General features: G+C 23.5%; 2 protein-coding genes across 14 annotated transcripts in view; one reads left to right on the top strand and one right to left on the bottom strand.

Annotated features, from left to right (window-relative positions):
- LOC127278159 (uncharacterized) overlaps nt 1–25463 on the top strand; it is a 134156-nt gene that overhangs the window by 15702 nt on the left and 92991 nt on the right. Inside the window, exons 1-3 of one of the 5 annotated variants that reach the window (XM_051299724.1) lie at nt 12278–12436; nt 13540–13580; nt 15078–16670. The exons of 1 other annotated variant lie outside the window; for it this stretch is intronic. In XM_051299724.1, the coding sequence (XP_051155681.1) occupies nt 12341–12436; nt 13540–13580; nt 15078–15360 (420 nt within the window). In that variant the 5' untranslated portion in view covers nt 12278–12340 and the 3' untranslated portion in view covers nt 15361–16670. Of the gene's footprint in view, nt 1–12277; nt 12437–13539; nt 13581–15077; nt 16671–25463 lie in introns of those variants that run through there. 3 more of the 5 variants (XM_051299728.1, XM_051299725.1, XM_051299730.1) reach the window with 3 other exon arrangements.
- On the bottom strand, nt 1602–24448 carry LOC127278160 (uncharacterized). Of its 9 annotated transcripts, none has more exons than XM_051299738.1 (3): nt 24247–24442; nt 2871–2911; nt 1602–2605 (listed from the first exon to the last, which is right to left on the bottom strand). In XM_051299738.1, the coding sequence occupies exons 1-3, from the start codon at nt 24262–24264 to the stop codon at nt 2428–2430; spliced, it is 237 nt and encodes a 78-aa protein (XP_051155695.1). In that variant the 5' UTR covers nt 24265–24442; the 3' UTR covers nt 1602–2427. The 9 variants fall into 9 exon arrangements, with proteins under 9 accessions (XP_051155695.1, XP_051155692.1, XP_051155690.1 ...); XM_051299735.1 differs by lacking the exon at nt 24247–24442 and adding an exon at nt 24059–24134; XM_051299733.1 differs by lacking the exon at nt 24247–24442 and adding an exon at nt 22561–23136.

Here is a 25463-nt window from a genome sequence, read left to right on the forward strand (position 1 = left end):
TATTCGTTTGTAAAATATTTCATTTGTTATAAACATTAATTAATTAATTAATTAATTAATATCTCAAAAACCTTAAAAGATCCCACTCTGAAAATTACATGTTTTGTAGGAAATTAGTCAAGCTTTCCATTGAGATAGTTAAAAATAATTTTAAAAAATCCGATTTTGAGATAAACGTAAATTAACATTTTGACCTTGAATTTCAAGGTCAAATGTTATTTAAAAAAAAAAATTTATTAACAGCGTGTAGCCCGTCAAAAAAGCTTTAAAAATCATTATATATATGTTAACTTTTATGTATTCTACTTATAAATATTGTACATTGAAAAAAATTTTTTTTTCAAAAGTCAAAAATTAAAAACGTTGTAATTCAAAAACTATTTTATTAAATTCAATAATAATTGATTTTTAGACTTTCACCAACAATAACAACATTTTAGTAAAGTATGGATTAAATTCGAGAACTTTTAATTTTTTGTTCGGACATTTCAGGAATTTTGCCTCATATATAAAGTATACATTTGAGGTAAATTTAAAGAATTAATGAAAGTTAAAAAATTAAAAAATTCACATTTTAGCAATAAAATTTTGCTTTCTCTACGAGGAAGCAAATTTTTTTGCTGATCGTAAAGAGGAAGCAAAATGTTCATGTAATGAAAATCTGAATTTACAACTTGTTTACATTATATAAATATTTTTTTTACTTTTTTTATTATATACATTATTTGTTAGTCGTCATCTTTAATACAATTTCATTTAAAAGGAAATTATATGTATTCATTTAATTTACTCTTTTGTTGTTAAATTATTTATATAATTATTAATTAACAATTATAAATAAAAATGGAACCACCGCTATAGACATTTTGTAAAATTTGTACTTTTATTAATATTACTTTACTCAATTATTTCAATTACATTTGAGTTATTCGTTTAAAATTTATTAGTTATACGTATTTTTAATATAAAATACAATTGCCTTGTTTGTAATTGAAGAAGTGAAAAGTTTGTAAAACCCTGTTAGGTATACAACGAAATAAATTGTATTGTATAAAATACAATTGCCTATGAAAATATTTTATATCTTCTTGTTTAATGTAATAAATGAACAAAGTAATCCACGTCATCAAAAATTACTCTTTTATAATCTCCCATTACAATAATTTTTCACAAAATTTTGATTATTATTACTAATCCACAACTCGATGAATTCGTTAAATAATACTTAGCATTTATTAAAAAAAAATGTAAAAAAAATTATTGAGAACAATAATTAATTAAATTATTTAATTAATTTTGAAATTACTTTTTGGTTACAGATTTAAGTTACTTAATAATAATTTATATTGAATTTCTATGTTTTTATTATTTGATATTTTTATATATTTAGTCTTATAATTTATTTTTGTAAAATAAATTTTTTAAAAAAACTTAATATTATAAATTATTTTATTTAAATAATTTATTGATAATATGAAATTTTTATATAGAAACAACTGCATCCGACGAGGAAATTTTAAATGCCATCTTGGATTATTGTTAGAAGAAAAATTTTAATTGCTTTTTTAAATTAAATATATATGCGAAATAAAAAATGTATATTATTTCAATAAATTTATTTCAGTACATTAAAAATTTTTAAATTACAAGTTTCTCCAATTTTTTTGGATTACGCATAGACCAGCATATATTAGTTTTTTTCTTAATGTTTTTTATTTCATTTATTATTTTCAAAAGTCAAAAAATTCGACCCTTGCTTTTCTTGCTCCAACATCTATTGCGTGAAGAAAATTTATTCAAATTGTAAAATATAAAATTATTAAGATTTTTTTTAACATTTACAAAAATTTAAGGATTTGAAAAAATTGATAAAGTATAGAATTGAAAATTAATAAATAAAAAGGAAAAGAAATAAATGTAAAAAAATCCACATTTATTGAAAACTAAATTTACAATTCTAGATTTTTAATAAAAATAAACATATATAATATATATTAAATAATTAATTACATACAAGTAATGATAGAAATTCCATAAAAAATTAGATCATGTAATTTCATATTCACTTCTATAAAGTTTTCATTTATACCTATTATTATTATTATTATTTAATTTACCAAATCATAATTTTTTTCCAAAATGTTTTTTTTTTAAAGGAAGTACAAATTTTCGTCGACTAATTAGGAAAAAAATTATAAGAAACGTAAGAAAGAATAAATAAATGAACTTTTTGTAAATCGAAAATCAATTTCAAATTTTCAAGGTAATAAAATAGCTGCGCAGTAGTTTTCTATGGCTTATTCTATAGCTGTGCAGTTGTTTTTCGCATGTATGGTCAAATTTGGCTTAATTTGTATCTGAATCTAATTCATATTTTTCCCTTAACTTTTTTATTTTTCTGAATGACCATGTTACGAATTTTATTTACTATCCTTGTTTGACCTTTTTTCCATGTCGTTTATGATGTTGCTTTGATTTTGGGTTTGGATTTGGATGTGGATTTGGCGCTTGCGTTGTAGTAGTCTTCTTAGAGCGAATTTCACTACTATCGTAGGAAGAGTCACTATTAGTCTCATTACTATCATCCTCATAACTGCTACTGTCACTAGAATAAACACGTTGATGTTGAGACATTATTAAAAAAAAATATCAAAAAATGTTTGAGAAAAAAAATTCCCATAGTTACCAGCGGTAAAAAGGCTGGAATTGAATGGAATTTAAAATGTTGTGTATTATAAAAATAAATAGAAATGTATAATAATGAAAGCAATCCTCTAAAAAAAAGGATTACTTTTTTTTACTTATAACTAAACAAATTTGCCATGAGATTTTTACAAAAATAAATTATTTAAACTGATAATTTTAATTACCCATATGGTGAGCGTTTGACTATAAATTTTGAATGTTGCTCCTAAAAATAAAAAGACAATGTACAATTAATAATAACGTTCAAAATTAATTTTTTATTATATATAAATTAATAATAAAGTAAATTAATTAAAATTTCGAATTCTTAAACATTGGTTGCAACATTTTCTGATTTAAAACGTTGCATAAAAGTGTAAACAAAATACACAAAAGAAAAATGTCAGAGTCAGACAATATTGTTAGCCTTGATTTATACTTAAATACACATACAAATTTTATATTGTAATTTCCTTCATTAGCTGCAATATAAAAATTATTTCATCTATTTCAATTATTAATATGATTAAAAAAGTAATATTATTTTTAAAAATATTTTAATTTTCATTAAAAATTTACAATACAATCGTTAAAAACAACTGAAATCATCATATTAATGCAGCGGATCAGTTTAAATAAAAGTGCGTTTAAAAACAATAATCCGAAATAAATTTAAGAAATTTATTATGTTAATATCAAAAAATTTTTTATAAAATTTTTGAAAAACCACGATAAAAAATAGTTAAAGGGTAGAATGACAAAAAGAGTCAAGCGCCACTTTCATTTTTTTCTCAGTATACTGAATAAAATTAAATTGACGTGAAACTGGAAAATTAGTTTCTTCCCATTAAATTGATGACTTGAATTAAAAAAAAATTTGCTTGAGAAAAGTTATTTGTTTTCGAGAAAACTTTAAATTAAGTGCTTACTTTGCAATATCTCATTTTTAAATTTAATTGCTAACAATTATTATTATAATAATAAGAATAGTTAAAAATAAATAACAAATTATATTAAAATTATATAAAATTAAAATCAACAATTTATCATTAATATTATTATTATTTTGATTATTAAACCTTTTTTAATTATTTTTGTTTTCTTAATGTTTTTAACCTTATTAAATTATTAATAATATTGTAATATATTAATTACCACTTTTAAAATACTATTTAATAATTATTCTAAAGCAAAAATAATTTGATTAATTATTGACAATTTTATAACAAATTTTTCAGAAAATTACGCGTACGTGTCTTATGAGGTTTCGACTGTAAATTTCGTGGGCTTTTAAGAGACTATTTTTTACACTTTAGAACAACTTTGGGGAGATTAAAGCAATACATTTTGGACTATTCTAGAATATGTAATTTATATGATAAAAAAATTAATGGAAAACAAAATGGAAAATTCAATAAATTTTATACAAACAAAATTTATATTGCAATTGTGGAATATTAATTAATTAGCAAAAATATCATTTGCTATTAAATTATACAAAAATATTTTTATCTGAACAATTATTTTGTATCATGAAATTTAATTGATTTATAATTTCGAAATATACAAAATATCGGATACTATACATGTACTTTTATTTTACAATACAATTGTCAAAAACCACTCAAATCATTAATGTACAAGATCAAAGCAATATATTTTAACATTTATCGTTTTGGACTATTTTAATATATAATTTACATGATATAAAGAGATTAATCGGAAAGAAAATGAAAATTAATAAAAACTTACATTTTTCAATAAAGTGCTGTTAGGACGTGCATCGGAAGAGATGGAAAAAATAAATAGAATGCCAAACAATATGGAAAATAATTGAAAGTTATTCATTTTGATTGTTATACAATATCTTGTACTTTGATGGTATTTCTCGCCTTTGCTCTCGATTTATATACGAAAACTCTTCTTTGTTCTTAAATAATTTGAATATAACTTTTTAAATCACTTTTTTGTTATTGAAATTCAAAACATAGTGACAAGAAAAATATTGATTTGGCACAAATAATTTTAATTCTGATTGTGAATTTATATCATGATCAAGTATGCTATGCTTTAATTTTTGTAAATTCTTAATTCGTTACTCATTATTTTCAAAAGAATTTTTATCAAATAACAACAATATATAATTGACTCATAATTTTCATGAATATGTATATAAAGAATTAAAAGTTGAGAAAAATTCGATCCTTGGAAGGAATAAAATAACATAAAAAATGTATGTTATTAATGTTGTTTATTTCCACAAAATAAAAAACGACGTTTCGATGACTTGGTTCGTCGTTATCTTCAGGTTAAATTTAATGAAAATATTTATTTTATTTCAAACACCACATTATCTTTTTCTTATAAATAATGAAAATTACCAATAATAATTAGTTGAACCGTTACATCTTTACGTTAGAAAATTTTATTTTGCTCAGACTAAGCTGGCACGTAAGGTTTATAGACACGTATCGTCAAGACTAAATTCAAAATTTAAAAATCCAAATGAAATAGAGAAGTTAATGAACTTAGATGTAAACAGCACGTGGAAGTAAAATATTTTCAGAAAAATAGAATCACGAGTTTAATTTGGAAATTAAAGGGAAGTAGATTTTATTCAGATACATTATGTCATCTTTTTTATTAATAGTGAAATCATTAATTTTTATGTGTAACATTTCTGAAAAACAACGTTCTTTATAATTTAGTTCACGGTCTAGTATCCCGTGCAAAAATTATGGTCTGGGCCTCTCAAGGCCCTTCCCAGTACGCCTGGATTCTGGCAAGGGCCTGACATGGCAAAGTGGCAAGGCCCTAGTAATGGGTTAAAACGGTTTTGCAAGGGTTTGCCCTACTTAGGGATGAACTTGCCAGGGCCATGAGAGTTTTCCTGGGAATTACCCTACATTTTGTGACAAAAAAAACAATCAGTGAAAAATGTACTACAGGCTTATAATCAGTTATAATGAGTAATTGATTGAATCAGTAAGCAACAAAAACAGAAGAATGCACAATTCTAGCCTGACAAATAATAATCCCAAAGTCGACCCAACTTCAAATACGTAGTAACACCAACACTAAACAAAAAAATTAAATATGGAATTAATTATACAATTAACACATTATTTATTACTGGAGACCTTACATTTACCCCTACCTATTATTAATATTCGACATTAAAAACTTATCTTTCTTTTCTTTTAATAAGTCATAATTTTATTTTAGTCATTGCAAATATATATACACTTACAACGACGTCAGATAAACGTTTCGACATCACACGTATGTAATTTTCAATATCACTGTAATAATTATATTTTCATAGGTAATTAGTAATTTACTATATTTCGCGATCACATTAGTTTAACCGTTGTTTTCTAACCTATACTTACATGGATACTTCAAAGAAAATTTTTTTTTAATTTAGTTAACCTCAAACCTGGATTCTCTGTTGCATTTTTTTAATCGCAATTTAGGCAGAAATTTTCATCATGGAACACATGACAATCATGTCCATGATGTTTTTTTTTATTTAAAATAACTGACGATTTTATACTTTATCTCTCATTTAATTAATGTCCATGTTTAATATTCTCCTCATGGTTACAAGGACATGAGGTACTTGTAGGTTATATTCTTAAGTTTTTGGGACGAAGATTTCACATATTTCGTTAAGCGACGTAATCAAGTTATCGTGTGGTATTCATTCTAACGTGAAATACGCAATATTACATTATTTGAAATAGTTTTCGAATTTCTTATAATTTATGTTCTACTAACAAGACATTTTCAGTCATTTATATTTTCTAAAATTGAAAATAAAGTTTATATATTTATGGTTTAGATTATTCGTATCTTTTCTAAAATTAACTGTATTTTTTTCTTTAATAATGTGATAAATTTCTAAAAAATTAAGTTTATAACAATTTTTTTCAATACTTAAAATTTGCGTATTATCAAAATCGAAGGCATGATCATTATCATGAGAATGATAAACAAGAGCAAATGTTTTTTCGTCTAGTGACAATGAATATTCATGCTGATAAATTCGACTTTTTATCTTTTGAATAGTTCTGCCCACGTATACAGAATTACAGTCTTTACATGAAACCTTATAAATTAGGTCTGACTTTAGTAGTTTATTACCTATTATTATTTAATGCAATCGCTTACATAAATTTTGAAAAATATTTAACGCTCGCTGGGATCGAACCCCCTAACCTAACGCTCCGTAATCTAACACGCTAACCATTACGCCAACTTAACGTGAGAAAATAAATACAAAATTGATTTTATAAGTTGCGACTGAGGAAACTGAAGATTTGAGCAACAGAACAATAAAGAAACAATAATTATATATAAATTATAATTTATTTTTAATGTTAAATAATTTATTTAACATAAGTCAGTATTTTCATTTTTTTATTTTATTAAAACTTCGTAACATAATTCTTCTTATTATCTAAAATATAGATAATGTAGTAAAAAAAAGACAAATAAATTTTAGTTTTTGTAAAGAAAAAATCACTTATTTCTTTTGAATTGTTGATAAAATTCTTAGATTAAAATTGTTAAATTTTATTTTTAAATTAACTTAATTAATTTTTCTTTAATTTTTTAAAAAATTAATAATTTTAATAAGTAAATTATTTTAATTAATTAAATTAATTAATTGTTATTTAAATAATTTAAAATTCATAAATATTATTATTAAATAATTATAACTTGAAAAAATATTTTGAAAGGAAATTTAATTTATTATAGTTTTATTTGGTGTTAAAAATTAATTTTTATTTTGAAGTTATGTCATAAAACCATGGCAAGACCGAGTTACTCTAAGGAATGTCATACTTGTGGACAAACTGGCAAGGGCCTTTCCACTGCCTTGACATGTAGTTTTCAAGGTTATATTGCAAACATGGCATAACCAAGTAACTGTCGTTTAATCTGGAAAATGCCTGACTTGTGGAAAAACTGGCAAGGGCCATGAGAGAGCCTTACTTAAAGTAGAACTAAGTAGGGAAATTTCTGCATAGGATAACACATTTTTTATTGTCTTCGATGGAAAATATTATTAACAAATTGATGGTACTCTTATGGGTTCTCCAATTTCTGCGTTTTTCGCTGATATTGTAATGGATGATTTAGAAAGTGATTGCCTTAAAAAATTAAAAATTGAACATAATTGTGAACCTATTTTTTACTTTAGATATGTTGATGACACTATTTTATGTATACATAAAGATCATATTAACCCTGTCATTGAAATTTTTAATTCTTATCACAATAAATTAAAATTCATTTATGAACAAGAAGATAACAATCAAATCAATTATTTAGATATTTCTATAATTATAAAAAATAATATCATTACATACAACTGGTATCAAAAATGATTTTCTTCTGGAAAACTCAACAATTACTTTTCGAATTACCCATTGTAAAAAAAAATAAACATTGTATATAACCTTGTAGACCGAGCAATGTTATTATCACATCATTTGTTTTACAATGACAATTTAATAAAAAATTAATAACATTTTACAAAACAATGATTATCCACTTAAATTGATTTAAAAATAACACCAAAATTCGTTTAAATAGCATTAAATTTCGTAAAAAAATAATAATATAATAATATTGTAAATTCACAAGCACTTTTATATAAACAAATTCCTAAAGTCTGTTTACCTTATAATAACTCGAATTTCATTAGATTGTCAAAAAGTCTAAAAACATAAAATATAAATACTATTTCTATTGTTAATAAACCTTTAAGATGTATTATAAAATTAGATAAAAATCCTATTGACAAGTGGGATGATACGAATATAGTTTCTAAATTTAATTGTAAAAACTGTCCAGCGAATTACATTGGAGAATCTAAACGTTCATTAAAAACACGTATTAATGAGCATAAAAAAACTAAAAATAAAACAGCGGCTCAATCAATAGCACATTGTAAAAAGTAAATCGTATTTTAAGATGAGTCTTAAATTCAGAAGTACTAGCCATAATGTATTTAAATTCAAATTGCATGTAAATTCATTGCTGAGATTCAGCAAGGGCTGTCTTAAAAATGTTGCCTCTTAAAATAAGACACCTTTTCCGTCTTAAAATAAGACTTTATTTTTACTGTGTAGGATTACATCGATCAGAATTGAATCATGAGTTTGATTGGGATAATGTCATTATACTAGATCGTGAACTAAATTATAAAGAACGTTGTTTTTCAGAAATGTTACACATAAAAATTAATGATTTCACTATTAATAAAAAAGATGACATAATGTATCTGAATAAAATCTACTTCCCTTTAGTTTCCAAATTATACTCGTGATTCTATTTTTCGGAAAATATTTTACTTCCACGTGCTGTTTACATCTAAGAGATAGCTAGTCTTCTCTATTTCATTTGGATTTTTAAATTTTGTATTTTGAATTTAGTCTTGACGATACGTGTCTATAAACCTGACGTGCCAACTTAGTCTGAGCAAAATAAAATTTTCTAACGTAAAGATTTAACGGTTCAACTAATTATTATTGGTAATTGTTATTATTTGTGTATTTTTATTATTTATAAAAAAAGATAATGTGGTGTTCTAAATAAAATTATAAATATTTTTATTAGATTTAACCTAAAGATGACGACGAACCAAGTCATCGAAACGTCGTTTTTTATTTTGTGGAAATAAACAAGATTAATAACATACATTTTTTATGTTATTTTATTCCTTCCAAGGATCGAATTTTTCTCATCTTTTTATTAAACATTCCGGAAGGGAAAATTCTTACTCTATATATAAAGAATTGCTTATCAACAATAGTTAAAGAAAATTTTTAAGAATTTTAAACAATGTGCACGTTGATTACTAAGGTTCCTTAATTTAATTCTCAATATTAATGACCCATATTCTCGTAAGTTTTGATTACATATTTTTTAAATAAAGCAAACTCATCAAATAAAAATCACGCAAGACGATTGTCAATATTTTTAAATTTTTCGTATAGGTAATACAAACATTTATTAATATTATCATCAGCATTAAGTCCGATACATATTACAGAAAGAAAAATTTACATTTATAACATTTGATTAAAAAATGTCTTAAAAAAATATTTTTAAATATTCAATAAAAGGAAAAGAAATTTATTTTTTATTATAAAAAAAAAGAAATACAATTTGTCGATGGAAAATTTATCTTTTAATGACAATTTTATTTTAAATATTTAAAAAAGTGCCTATATTTTTTTATTTATATAAAAGTTAATAATCTTCATTTTGCAATTTAAAAGTAATTAAAATTTTCTGCAATAAGATTTTTAAAAACGATGAACAAATGTTTACGTTGCATTAATAATCATATTTTTCATGAGACAATTACAAAATATATACAATGTGTGTATGACGTATAACGAAATACTTTGTAATCGTTTATTTTAATTCAGAAGATTTTGCACATTAGCACATATTTCAGTTTGTAAAAAATTTATTCCATAATTTAACGAGATTGTTATTTTTATTTAAATATATCGGTAAAGGTCAATCAAACATATAAAATTTATTAAATTTTAATAATTATATACTTTTATTTTAGAATTTAATTACGTTTTAATTAAGATTTGTTTAATTCAATTTTAAAACAAAAGTATGATCATTATATAATTTTAAAAAATTTAAATTTTTGATTGACCTTTACCTATATATTTGAGATTATGTGACTATTAAGTCTGTAATGTTAATTTGTCCGTAACTTTTCTCGTGAAATGATGAATGGATTGAGCTCAAATTTAGGTTAAAAAAATCATTGAATAAAAAAATTTCTTTGATTCAAAACATTTAAAAATTTCTTTTTCGTAAATGGAAAAAAAACTTTTTTTAATTCAAACAAATTTTATCTTTGATTCAAAAAGTTAGTGTAAAGAAACGATTTGTTTATTTCAGAGACATTATTTTCTTGATGTACAGCTAAAAGTCACATAACTTTAAAATGATAATAAGGTAAAATTCGTTTTTTATTCTTGAATCTATTTCAAAAATGACATATTTTAAGTTTTATTAATTTTTTGAGAAAAATAAGTGTCTTATAATAGGTTCATAATTTCATACGTGTCTGTAATTATGGGTCGGCAAAAGGCTTTGTCTCAAATCAAGGTACACTTTTTAAATCCCCTTCACCTATTATGGGTCATGTCAATTTGCTTATTTATTTACAGAATCTCTCATTATAATTATTTTCAAGGATCATTATTTATTTATTTTAATTATACAATATATAAATAAACAATGATAAATAATTATAAAAGTTGCAAATAATTAATTGAATCCAACATAACCTCTAAATTTTGTTTGCACACAATTTAAGTTGTACTTGTTTATCTATTTCATGTACAATAGTACAAAAAATGACAGCTAGAGGACAGCAGTAGGCGGCTCATAAATTTTTTTTTATTTTTATTATAAACCGTGTAGAAATCACCCACTTTATGCCTAAAATGATTTTTGGCCCAACATTGGTTCTACTTTGGCAGCCCCTGTTTATATATTCTAGGTTGGTCCTAACTTGGACTTAGCTAGAAGATTTAGTTAAGTGTTAGAAAATTTTTTATGAAAAAAGTGATTGAATTTAGAATTTGTAAAATATCCTCAGATGATACTTATTTAATTAATTGATAATTATTTATATGGTTTTAATAATTTATTAATTTGCAATAAATATTTGAAGACATTTTTCTAGGTGCACTACAAAAAAAGTTAATATAAATAACAATAAATTGTTTAAACAACTCTCAGAGTTTAATTTAAATGAGTCTTTTTACATCTGTATTCCCTGCAAATGAAATGAATTATTATACCTAGTTTAATTCAATTATTTTTAAAATAATTTAATTTTATTTAAATTATCTAATATAAACTTTTTATTATCTTATACTTTATTTTATGTAAATTATCTTACTTTTCGACATTTCGATAATTTAAATAAAAAATATTCTAAAAAATATGTTTTTTTTCTACAATTTTCAACGGTGGAGCACAACTCCCCAGGTTTTTGAAAAAAGTCATAAAACTAGTATTTTTGAAAAATAATAAAAATTTCTATTAGAATTTGAGATTCTTTCGATTATTGGAAGCAATAAATAAAACACCAAATTATTTATTCGGCAACGTTTCGGTGTCTTGGTTTGACACCATCATCAGGACACTTTATTAAACCAAAATTAGAAATTAATTATTCACAAACTTATTAGAACTTAAGTTTGTGAATAATTAATTCCAAAAGTTGCGTTTGTACGCGTGTACTAAAAGTTATATATAATAGAATAGTAAAAAAAAAATTTATATAATAGTTTTGATCGAAAAACAAAACCCGGTGCACGACTCCCCACTCTTCCCTATTTTATTGTGTATATTTTGTTGAACAGTCCTTTATTGAAATTATCAATACATGTTTATCATATAAATTCATAAGCATAATTTAAATTATATGTGCCAAATCAACATTTTTCTTGTCACTATGTTTTGAATTTCGATAACAAAAAAGTGATTTAAAAAGTTATATTCAAATTTTTTAAGAACAAAGAAGAATTTTCGTATATAAACCGAGAACAAAGGCCAGAAATACCATCAAAGTACAAGATATTGTATAACAATCAAAATGAATAACTTTCAATTATTTTCCATATTGTTTGGCATTCTATTTATTTTTTCCATCTCTTCCGATGCACGTCCTAACAGATCTTTATTGAAAAATGTAAGATTTTATTAATTTTCATTTTGTTTTCGATTAATCTCTTTATATCATGTAAATTATATTTTAAAATAGTTGAAAGCGATAAATATTAAAAATATATTGCTTTGACCCTCTCATAGTTGTTCCAAGATGATAAGTAACAGTATTTTATTTTATTTTATAAAATATCAATTAAATCATTTCTGCTTCTATCTATAGTTTTTAAAGAGTAATCAATAGTTTATTTAGTAATTTGTTCATATTAATTATTTTTTCTGATGATTTTTTAAATATTGTATGAAATTTTTTTTTTGATATTAACTTTATAAAAGATTACTGTTTTTTAATAACTTTTCAAGAACTGATCCGGTATATTAATAATTTGACTGGTTTTTGACAATTTTTGAAATGTCTTATGTAGAAAAGTAAAACAAAAAGTGTCAATAGCACACAAACATTATTTTTATTTTTAAAATTAAAAAAAATCACTTATGTAGAAAAATAAAAAATTCTTTGGTCTCAATAGTATGTCACATTTTACTTTGCATACCAAAGTTTATGTAATATTTATATATTCTGAACTAAAAAATTTTGGTGGCCGACTACTGTATCATTCACCCTATATAGTATCCAATATTTTTTATATTTCGAAATTATAAATCAATTAAATTTCATGATTAAAATAATTGTTCATATTTAATACTTTTGTATAATTTGATAGAGTGGAAACGATATTTTTGGAACAATTATTTATATAATTCAAACTTATTTTATTATTGTTTTTAAACAATATTTATATATATTTTTTTTGTTTTAGTTAAAATTCAACGTAAATTATTATTGAACTTAATAATATTGCCTAACTGTAATATAAATTTGGTTTGTGTAAGATTTATTGAATTGCAGTAAATCAAGGCTGTTTGTCTGAATTTGTTATTTTTTTTTTATTTTGTTAAAACTTTTAATATGTTTGAAGAAGTTTTCTTTGCAACGTTTTAAATTCGAAAATGTGTCAACTTATGTTTAAAATTTAAAATTATAATTAATTTACATTATCATTAATTCATTACATAAAATTAATTATCAGTGATAATAGAAAATTGTACCTTCTTTTTTATTTTTAGGAGCAACATTCAAAGTTGATAGTCAAACGCTCACCAAATAGGTAATTTAATATAGAAAAAAAAATTTTTAACTTTTAAAAGAATTATTGATTCTCATTTAAACTTAATTAATTAATTATTTTTTAATGATTTAACTAGTGAAAAAATTAAAATAATTAATAAATAATGTTTTAAAACGCTTAATCTGTTTAACAACGAATAATTTTTTGATTTTTATCAATTAATTAGGACAAAAGTGAAATTATTAAATTAAATAATTAACTCAGGACATTTGTGATCAACTTTCAAGTTTTCTTAGCACTTTCTTCATTTCTACTTTAAATTTATAAAAATTATTAAGTTAAAAGTATGAGATCTTTGAATGTTCGCCAACTTTACAATTTAAGCGTGTGCTTCCGATATGGGGGTACCTCCGATTTTAATAAAATCGAAAATCTCAAAAAAAACACACATTTTATGTCCTATACATTTTTTAACAAAAGTGATAATTTTTCGAGAAGCATTCAGAAGACCATGAAAATTAATGCATAATATACCAATCACAGTCATTGTATGTGATCCCTTCGCCAAAGTTTCTTTAAAAAATGAACCGCATTATTTCTCCATCATTTTTTATGTTAATTATGGTTTTTTGTATTTTTCTCAAAAAATTATCACTTTTCGTAAAAAATGTATAGGAGATAAAAAGTGATTTTCTCTTGAGACCTACAACTTTTGTTAAAAACATTTTTCGAAGTTTTGCGTTTTTTACGAGTTAATCGCAAAAAACCATGATTTTATGATGTTTTTTTATTGCTTTTACCATGATAATCAATTTTGCGCCATTTTTCACAATCATTTTCGTAATCAGCGTACACCAAAATACGTTACCCAGATAGCACGGAAACTTGCGGTAAGCTTGCCGCAAGCTTGTTGCAAGTTTCCGTGCTATCTGGGTAGTATACCAAGTTTTATTAAAATTGGAGGTACCCCTATTTCGGAAGTATATCCCAATTTAATATCACTTATAAAGTAAAATAAAAAAATTGTCCATTTTCACTTATTTTAAATCACACCAAAATCTACACGCATCGAAATACTCATTTTGGTCCCGAATCTAGTTTAAAAAAATATAATTGTTTAAAAATTGCACATTATTTTTTTTAGGTTAAAAGTGTATATTTGCGCTTCTAACTTGAAGTTTGTTTTTTCTTATGAATGAGAAATAATCTAATAAAATCTAATTTCAAGTTGTAGAAGCAAATATACAGTTTTAACCAGAAAAAAGTGCAATTTTTAAACGCTTTCAATTTAATACTTATTATATACTTAATGTAAAACTGAAGAAAGTGTTAAGAAAACCTGGTAGTTCATCATAAGTATCCTATATTTGATGAATTTTTATTTAATTTATAATAATTCCACTTTTTAGTAATTAATTGATAAAAATCGCAAGATTATCTTGTTAGACAGACCAACTTCAAAAATATCTTTTATTTATTATTTTAATTTCATAAATTTGGAATATTTTCTTTCTCATTATAAACTTGTTGTTCTAGCTGTGACAGTAGCTCTGACAGTAGCTCTGACAGTAGCTCTGACAGTAGCTCTGACAGTAGCTCTGACAGTAGCTACGACAGTGAGTGTGTCATTTCTTGCTGTACTACAAAGACGACTACTACTACACAAGCAAGTAAACCACTTGTAACTACTATATCCCCTCTTGTACAAGACAAATATACTGAAGTATCTACTAAAGCCCCTCTTAGACTAATTTCAAGTAATAGAGGGAATAATGTTTATATACGGGGCGCCTTAACACCGCCAAAACCTGCCAAGTAGGTAGGGATTAAAATGTATTGAAACTTTTCAATACCTTTTAATTCTGCTTTCTTCCGAATACTATATTGAATCCCTACAAGAGTATTAGAAGGGATCAAAAGGCATTAAATTAAAATTAATTATTATTAAATAATAATTCTGTTAGAATTCTAATTCTTTCCTTGAAAAAGTATTAAAAGGTATTAAACACGAACAATAGTGGATGGCATTGACTTCATTCAACTCCTAATTTTTATTAAGACATTGAATGGCATTCAAATTTTACATAAAATTTTTATGAATTAAAATTAAAGGATTGAAACCAGGCAGATTTATAACCTACCAAAGGCATTAACTGGGATTCCGGAAAGAAACGGAATTAATTAACATTTAAAGGCATTTGATTGTCTGTTTTTTTAAATGCTAAAATTAATACCTTTTAATACACTCCTTCTTGCCGGGTTAGAGCCTAAACATATGCTATTGTATGCATTTGACGAGTGTAAAATGGAGTTTAGAACCAAAGAGATACCCAAGTAGCACGGAATATTGCTTGAATGTCAAGGTGATATCGAGTGGGAATATTCCTGTGACATACAGGTGATATTCGCGTGACATTCATATGATACTGAGGGAATATTCCGTGCTACTTGGGTATGTAATACAATTTTGCCATAAGTTTTTAGAAAAAAATAAAAAGTTTAGAAAAAAAACTAAAAAAATAGTAATAAATTAAAATTTTTGTATGTTTACACGCAAAAAGCTTATTGAACTACGAATTGTACGAAAATCAAATTTTTTCATATATATTTATACTCATGGTATTTTTTAACACAGCAACTGTAATTTTACGTTTATGTTATATAATAACATGCAAATTGTCAAATTATACTTATATTATGTTTTAATACTAGCAGCTTGTACTTTAATTTACTACGTCGGACGTGAAGCAAATAATTTCCAACGTCCGACGTTGTAAATTTCCAACGGAATTTTTTACAGTGTAAATTAGAGAGTTAGCTAAAATGACGATTAGGTCAAACAAAAATTAGAGCAAATAAAGTTTATGGCAAATAAAAATTAGATTAAATACAATTTTAGGCCATATGATGATTGTTACAATCAAATTTAGACCAATTGAAATTTGAAGAAAATTCATGAGTGCTTCTTTCTATGTATTATGATTGTTTTATGATTGTTCAATAATTATTTTTTATATTTCATATTACTACATATGTTTTATTAATCTGTATATGTATATGATTTTTAATTGTTGTAGTTATAGTGTTATTGTGAGATAATAAACTAATTCTAAAATGTTAAAAAAAAAATTTCTTTTGATCAATTTAAAAATCTTTGTTTCTATTTTGAAATTTTCATATTTTTTTTTATATTTGCCCATATCCATTACTCGAAAATTTAAACTAACAGGAGAACAATAACAATTTAATGTGCCTTATCTCATTTATATATAGTATTATTTGTATCAAATTGAATCAATTTTTTTTCATTAATATCTTTTACATGGAGCCAATTAATCAGTAATTAGTCTTTTGAAGTAATCAAAAATAAAATTTATCATTAATTTTCTTATTTAAAACAATATATTTATTCATGCCTTCTAAATTACTAATTTTTAAGTATCGAAATTTCGATCGCCAGTAGCAATTTATTTACCGCAATTTAGAAAATTTCAAATACGTTTGTATCACACCTTCCATTACAATATAAATATGAGGCAAAATTCCTGAAATGTCCGAACAAAAAATTAAAAGTTCTTGAATTTAATCCATACTTTTCTAAAATGTTGTTATTGTTGGTGAAAGTCTAAAAATCAATTATTATTGAATTTAATAAAATAGTTTTTGAATTACAACGTTTTTAATTTTTGACTTTTGAAAAAAAAATTTTTTTCAATGTACAATATTTATAAGTAGAATACATAAAAGTTAACATATATATAATGATTTTTAAAGCTTTTTTGACGGGCTACACGCTGCTAATAAATTTTTTTTTTTAAATAACATTTGACCTTGAAATTCAAGGTCAAAATGTTAATTTACGTTTATCTCAAAATCGGATTTTTTAAAATTATTTTTAACTATCTCAATGGAAAGCTTGACTAATTTCCTACAAAACATGTAATTTTCAGAGTGGGATCTTTTAAGGGTTTTGAGATATTAATTAATTAATGTTTATAACAAATGAAATATTTTACAAACGAATAAAGTTACCGTAATTCTGAAGTTAGCAATTGAAACTTAACGTAATTCCGCATCCAACGAGCCCTGCATGAAGTATTTTGAATAAGTAGATTGGTAATAAACAATTAGTTAACATTGCAATTGTTTATTAACAATCTACTTATCCAAAATACTTCATATAGGGCTCGTTGGATGCGGAATTAGCTTAATTTTCAATTGGTTAGTTTAGATTTACGATAACTTTATTTGTTTGTAAGATATTTCATTTTTTATTGTTATTTAACTAAAATTGAACAAAAATACTTCATATAGGGCTTTTGGATGCTTGTTGTTAGTAAAAAATAAAATATTTTACAAACAAATAAAGTTATGGTAATTCTGAACTTACCAATTGAAAGTTAGAATATTCCGCATCCAACGAGCCCTATATGAAGTATTTTGGATAAGTAGATTGTTAATAAACAATTGCAATGTTAACTAATTGTTTATTAACAATCTACTTATCCAAAATACTTCATACAGGGCTCGTTGGATGCGGAATTACGTTAAGTTTCAATTGCTAACTTCAGAATTACGGTAACTTTATTCGTTTGTAAAATATTTCATTTGTTATAAACATTAATTAATTAATTAATTAATTAATATCTCAAAAACCTTAAAAGATCCCACTCTGAAAATTACATGTTTTGTAGGAAATTAGTCAAGCTTTCCATTGAGATAGTTAAAAATAATTTTAAAAAATCCGATTTTGAGATAAACGTAAATTAACATTTTGACCTTGAATTTCAAGATCAAATGTTATTTAAAAAAAAAAATTTATTAACAGCGTGTAGCCCGTCAAAAAAGCTTTAAAAATCATTATATATATGTTAACTTTTATGTATTCTACTTATAAATATTGTACATTGAAAAAAATTTTTTTTTCAAAAGTCAAAAATTAAAAACGTTGTAATTCAAAAACTATTTTATTAAATTCAATAATAATTGATTTTTAGACTTTCACCAACAATAACAACATTTTAGTAAAGTATGGATTAAATTCGAGAACTTTTAATTTTTTGTTCGGACATTTCAGGAATTTTGCCTCATATATAAAGTATACATTTGAGGTAAATTTAAAGAATTAATGAAAGTTAAAAAATTAAAAAATTCACATTTTAGCAATAAAATTTTGCTTTCTCTACGAGGAAGCAAATTTTTTTGCTGATCGTAAAGAGGAAGCAAAATGTTCATGTAATGAACATCTGAATTTACAACTTGTTTACATTATATAAATATTTTTTTTACTTTTTTTATTATATACATTATTTGTTAGTCGTCATCTTTAATACAATTTCATTTAAAAGGAAATTATATGTATTCATTTAATTTACTCTTTTGTTGTTAAATTATTTATATAATTATTAATTAACAATTATAAATAAAAATGGAACCACCGCTATAGACATTTTGTAAAATTTGTACTTTTATTAATATTACTTTACTCAATTATTTCAATTACATTTGAGTCATTCGTTTAAAATTTATTAGTTATACGTATTTTTAATATAAAATACAATTGCCTTGTTTGTAATTGAAGAAGTGAAAAGTTTGTAAAACCCTGTTAGGTATACAACGAAATAAATTGTATTGTATAAAATACAATTGCCTATGAAAATATTTTATATCTTCTTGTTTAATGTAATAAATGAACAAAGTAATCCACGTCATCAAAAATTACTCTTTTATAATCTCCCATTACAATAATTTTTCACAAAATTTTGATTATTATTACTAATCCACAACTCGATGAATTCGTTAAATAATACTTAGCATTTATTAAAAAAAAATGTAAAAAAAATTATTGAGAACAATAATTAATTAAATTATTTAATTAATTTTGAAATTACTTTTTGGTTACAGATTTAAGTTACTTAATAATAATTTATATTGAATTTCTATGTTTTTATTATTTGATATTTTTATATATTTAGTCTTATAATTTATTTTTGTAAAATAAATTTTTTTAAAAAACTTAATATTATAAATTATTTTATTTAAATAATTTATTGATAATATGAAATTTTTATATAGAAACAACTGCATCCGACGAGGAAATTTTAAATGCCATCTTGGATTATTGTTAGAAGAAAAATTTTAATTGCTTTTTTAAATTAAATATATATGCGAAATAAAAAATGTATATTATTTCAATAAATTTATTTCAGTACATTAAAAATTTTTAAATTACAAGTTTCTCCAATTTTTTTGGATTACGCATAGACCAGCATATATTAGTTTTTTTCTTAATGTTTTTTATTTCATTTATTATTTTCAAAAGTCAAAAAATTCGACCCTTGCTTTTCTTGCTCCAACATCTATTGCGTGAAGAAAATTTATTCAAATTGTAAAATATAAAATTATTAAGATTTTTTTTAACATTTACAAAAATTTAAGGATTTGAAAAAATTGATAAAGTATAGAATTGAAAATTAATAAATAAAAAGGAAAAGAAATAAATGTAAAAAAATCCACATTTATTGAAAACTAAATTTACAATTCTAGATTTTTAATAAAAATAAACATATATAATATATATTAAATAATTAATTACATACAAGTAATGATAGAAATTCCATAAAAAATTAGATCATGTAATTTCATATTCACTTCTATAAAGTTTTCATTTATACCTATTATTATTATTATTATTTAATTTACCAAATCATAATTTTTTTCCAAAATGTTTTTTTTTTAAAGGAAGTACAAATTTTCGTCGACTAATTAGGAAAAAAATTATAAGAAACGTAAGAAAGAATAAATAAATGAACTTTTTGTAAATCGAAAATCAATTTCAAATTTTCAAGGTAATAAAATAGCTGCGCAGTAGTTTTCTATGGCTTATTCTATAGCTGTGCAGTTGTTTTTCGCATGTATGGTCAAATTTGGCTTAATTTGTATCTGAATCTAATTCCTATTTTTCCCTTAACTTTTTTATTTTTCTGAATGACCATGTTACGAATTTTATTTACTATCCTTGTTTGACCTTTTTTCCATGTCGTTTATGATGTTGCTTTGATTTTGGGTTTGGATTTGGATGTGGATTTGGCGCTTGCGTTGTAGTAGTCTTCTTAGAGCGAATTTCACTACTATCGTAGGAAGAGTCACTATTAGTCTCATTACTATCATCCTCATAACTGCTACTGTCACTAGAATAAACACGTTGATATTGAGACATTATTAAAAAAAAATATCAAAAAATGTTTGAGAAAAAAAATTTCCATAGTTACCAGCGGTAAAAAGGCTGGAATTGAATGGAATTTAAAATGTTGTGTATTATAAAAATAAATAGAAATGTATAATAATAAAAGCAATCCTCTAAAAAAAAGGATTACTTTTTTTTTACTTATAACTAAACAAATTTGCCATGAGATTTTTACAAAAATAAATTATTTAAACTGATAATTTTAATTACCCATATGGTGAGCGTTTGACTATAAATTTTGAATGTTGCTCCTAAAAATAAAAATAATGTACAATTAATAATAACGTTCAAAATTAATTTTTTATTATATATAAATTAATAATAAAGTAAATTAATTAAAATTTCGAATTCTTAAACATCGGTTGCAACATTTTCTGATTTAAAACGTTGCATAAAAGTGTAAACAAAATACACAAAAGAAAAATGTCAGAGTCAGACAATTGTTAGCCTTGATTTATACTTAAATACACATACAAATTTTATATTGTAATTTCCTTCATTAGCTGCAATATAAAAATTATTTCATCTATTTCAATTATTAATATGATTAAAAAAGTAATATTATTTTTAAAAATATTTTAATTTTCATTAAAAATTTACAATACAATCGTTAAAAACAACTGAAATCATCATATTAATGCAGCGGATCAGTTTAAATAAAAGTGCGTTTAAAAACAATAATCCGAAATAAATTTAAGAAATTTATTATGTTAATATCAAAAAATTTTTTATAAAATTTTTGAAAAACCACGATAAAAAATAGTTAAAGGGTAGAATGACAAAAAGAGTCAAGCGCCACTTTCATTTTTTTCTCAGTATACTGAATAAAATTAAATTGACGTGAAACTGGAAAATTAGTTTCTTCCCATTAAATTGATGACTTGAATTAAAAAAAAATTTGCTTGAGAAAAGTTATTTGTTTTCGAGAAAACTTTAAATTAAGTGCTTACTTTGCAATATCTCATTTTTAAATTTAATTGCTAACAATTATTATTATAATAATAAGAATAGTTAAAAATAAATAACAAATTATATTAAAATTATATAAAATTAAAATCAACAATTTATCATTAATATTATTATTATTTTGATTATTAAACCTTTTTTAATTATTTTTGTTTTCTTAATGTTTTTAACCTTATTAAATTATTAATAATATTGTAATATATTAATTACCACTTTTAAAATACTATTTAATAATTATTCTAAAGCAAAAATAATTTGATTAATTATTGACAATTTTATAACAAATTTTTCAGAAAATTACGCGTACGTGTCTTATGAGGTTTCGACTGTAAATTTCGTGGGCTTTTAAGAGACTATTTTTTACACTTTAGAACAACTTTGGGGAGATTAAAGCAATACATTTTGGACTATTCTAGAATATGTAATTTATATGATAAAAAGATTAATGGAAAACAAAATGGAAAATTCAATAAATTTTATACAAACAAAATTTATATTGCAATTGTGGAATATTAATTAATTAGCAAAAATATCATTTGCTATTAAATTATACAAAAATATTTTTATCTGAACAATTATTTTGTATCATGAAATTTAATTGATTTATAATTTCGAAATATACAAAATATCGGATACTATACATGTACTTTTATTTTACAATACAATTGTCAAAAACCACTCAAATCATTAATGTACAAGATCAAAGCAATATATTTTAACATTTATCGTTTTGGACTATTTTAATATATAATTTACATGATATAAAGAGATTAATCGGAAAGAAAATGAAAATTAATAAAAACTTACATTTTTCAATAAAGTGCTGTTAGGACGTGCATCGGAAGAGATGGAAAAAATAAATAGAATGCCAAACAATATGGAAAATAATTGAAAGTTATTCATTTTGATTGTTATACAATATCTTGTACTTTGATGGTATTTCTCGCCTTTGCTCTCGATTTATATACGAAAACTCTTCTTTGTTCTTAAATAATTTGAATATAACTTTTTAAATCACTTTTTTGTTATTGAAATTCAAAACATAGTGACAAGAAAAATATTGATTTGGCACAAATAATTTTAATTCTGATTGTGAATTTATATCATGATCAAGTATGCTATGCTTTAATTTTTGTAAATTCTTAATTCGTTACTCATTATTTTCAAAAGAATTTTTATCAAATAACAACAATATATAATTGACTCATAATTTTCATGAATATGTATATAAAGAATTAAAAGTTGAGAAAAATTCGATCCTTGGAAGGAATAAAATAACATAAAAAATGTATGTTATTAATGTTGTTTATTTCCACAAAATAAAAAACGACGTTTCGATGACTTGGTTCGTCGTTATCTTCAGGTTAAATTTAATGAAAATATTTATTTTATTTCAAACACCACATTATCTTTTTCTTATAAATAATGAAAATTACCAATAATAATTAGTTGAACCGTTACATCTTTACGTTAGAAAATTTTATTTTGCTCAGACTAAGCTGGCACGTAAGGTTTATAGACACGTATCGTCAAGACTAAATTCAAAATTTAAAAATCCAAATGAAATAGAGAAGTTAATGAACTTAGATGTAAACAGCACGTGGAAGTAAAATATTTTCAGAAAAATAGAATCACGAGTTTAATTTGGAAATTAAAGGGAAGTAGATTTTATTCAGATACATTATGTCATCTTTTTTATTAATAGTGAAATCATTAATTTTTATGTGTAACATTTCTGAAAAACAACGTTCTTTATAATTTAGTTCACGGTCTAGTATCCCGTGCAAAAATTATGGTCTGGGCCTCTCAAGGCCCTTCCCAGTACGCCTGGATTCTGGCAAGGGCCTGACATGGCAAAGTGGCAAGGCCCTAGTAATGGGTTAAAACGGTTTTGCAAGGGTTTGCCCTACTTAGGGATGAACTTGCCAGGGCCATGAGAGTTTTCCTGGGAATTACCCTACATTTTGTGACAAAAAAAACAATCAGTGAAAAATGTACTACAGGCTTATAATCAGTTATAATGAGTAATTGATTGAATCAGTAAGCAACAAAAACAGAAGAATGCACAATTCTAGCCTGACAAATAATAATCCCAAAGTCGACCCAACTTCAAATACGTAGTAACACCAACACTAAACAAAAAAATTAAATATGGAATTAATTATACAATTAACACATTATTTATTACTGGAGACCTTACATTTACCCCTACCTATTATTAATATTCGACATTAAAAACTTATCTTTCTTTTCTTTTAATAAGTCATAATTTTATTTTAGTCATTGCAAATATATATACACTTACAACGACGTCAGATAAACGTTTCGACATCACACGTATGTAATTTTCAATATCACTGTAATAATTATATTTTCATAGGTAATTAGTAATTTACTATATTTCGCGATCACATTAGTTTAACCGTTGTTTTCTAACCTATACTTACATGGATACTTCAAAGAAAATTTTTTTTAATTTAGTTAACCTCAAACCTGGATTCTCTGTTGCATTTTTTTAATCGCAATTTAGGCAGAAATTTTCATCATGGAACACATGACAATCATGTCCATGATGTTTTTTTTTATTTAAAATAACTGACGATTTTATACTTTATCTCTCATTTAATTAATGTCCATGTTTAATATTCTCCTCATGGTTACAAGGACATGAGGTACTTAACTTGTAGGTTATATTCTTAAGTTTTTGGGACGAAGATTTCACATATTTCGTTAAGCGACGTAATCAAGTTATCGTGTGGTATTCATTCTAACGTAAAAAACGCAATATTACATTATTTGAAATAGTTTTCGAATTTCTTATAATTTATGTTCTACTAACAAGACATTTTCAGTCATTTATATTTTCTAAAATTGAAAATAAAGTTTATATATTTATGGTTTAGATTATTCGTATCTTTTCTAAAATTAACTGTATTTTTTTCTTTAATAATGTGATAAATTTCTAAAAAATTAAGTTTATAACAATTTTTTTCAATACTTAAAATTTGCGTATTATCAAAATCGAAGGCATGATCATTATCATGAGAATGATAAACAAGAGCAAATGTTTTTTCGTCTAGTGACAATGAATATTCATGCTGATAAATTCGACTTTTTATCTTTTGAATAGTTCTGCCCACGTATACAGAATTACAGTCTTTACATGAAACCTTATAAATTAGGTCTGACTTTAGTAGTTTATTACCTATTATTATTTAATGCAATCGCTTACATAAATTTTGAAAAATATTTAATTCTCGCTGGGATCGAACCCCCTAACCTAACGCTCCGTAATCTAACACGCTAACCATTACGCCAACTTAACGTGAGAAAATAAATACAAAATTGATTTTATAAGTTGCGACTGAGGAAACTGAAGATTTGAGCAACAGAACAATAAAGAAACAATAATTATATATAAATTATAATTTATTTTTAATGTTAAATAATTTATTTAACATAAGTCAGTATTTTCATTTTTTTATTTTATTAAAACTTCGTAACATAATTTTTCTTATTATCTAAAATATAGATAATGTAGTAAAAAAAAGACAAATAAATTTTAGTTTTTGTAAAGAAAAAATCACTTATTTCTTTTGAATTGTTGATAAAATTCTTAGATTAAAATTGTTAAATTTTATTTTTAAATTAACTTAATTAATTTTTCTTTAATTTTTTAAAAAATTAATAATTTTAATAAGTAAATTATT

Source organism: Leptopilina boulardi, unplaced genomic scaffold (assembly GCF_019393585.1).
Source record: "Leptopilina boulardi isolate dan_hultmark-lab unplaced genomic scaffold, ZJU_Lbou_2.1 LbouV2_195, whole genome shotgun sequence".
Classification (NCBI taxonomy): domain Eukaryota; kingdom Metazoa; phylum Arthropoda; class Insecta; order Hymenoptera; family Figitidae; genus Leptopilina; species Leptopilina boulardi.

Coding starts and splice junctions, on each gene's coding strand:
- LOC127278160 (XM_051299733.1), bottom strand. CDS start 22,656: ATGAATAACTTTCAATTATTTTCCATATTGTTTGGCATTCTATTTATT. Junction 2,912..22,560: donor ACAGCACTTTATTGAAAAAT/GTAAGTTTTTAT, acceptor TTTTATTTTTAG/GAGCAACATTCAAAATTTAT. Junction 2,606..2,870: donor GTCAAACGCTCACCATATGG/GTAATTAAAATT, acceptor TGTTTATTCTAG/TGACAGTAGCAGTTATGAGG.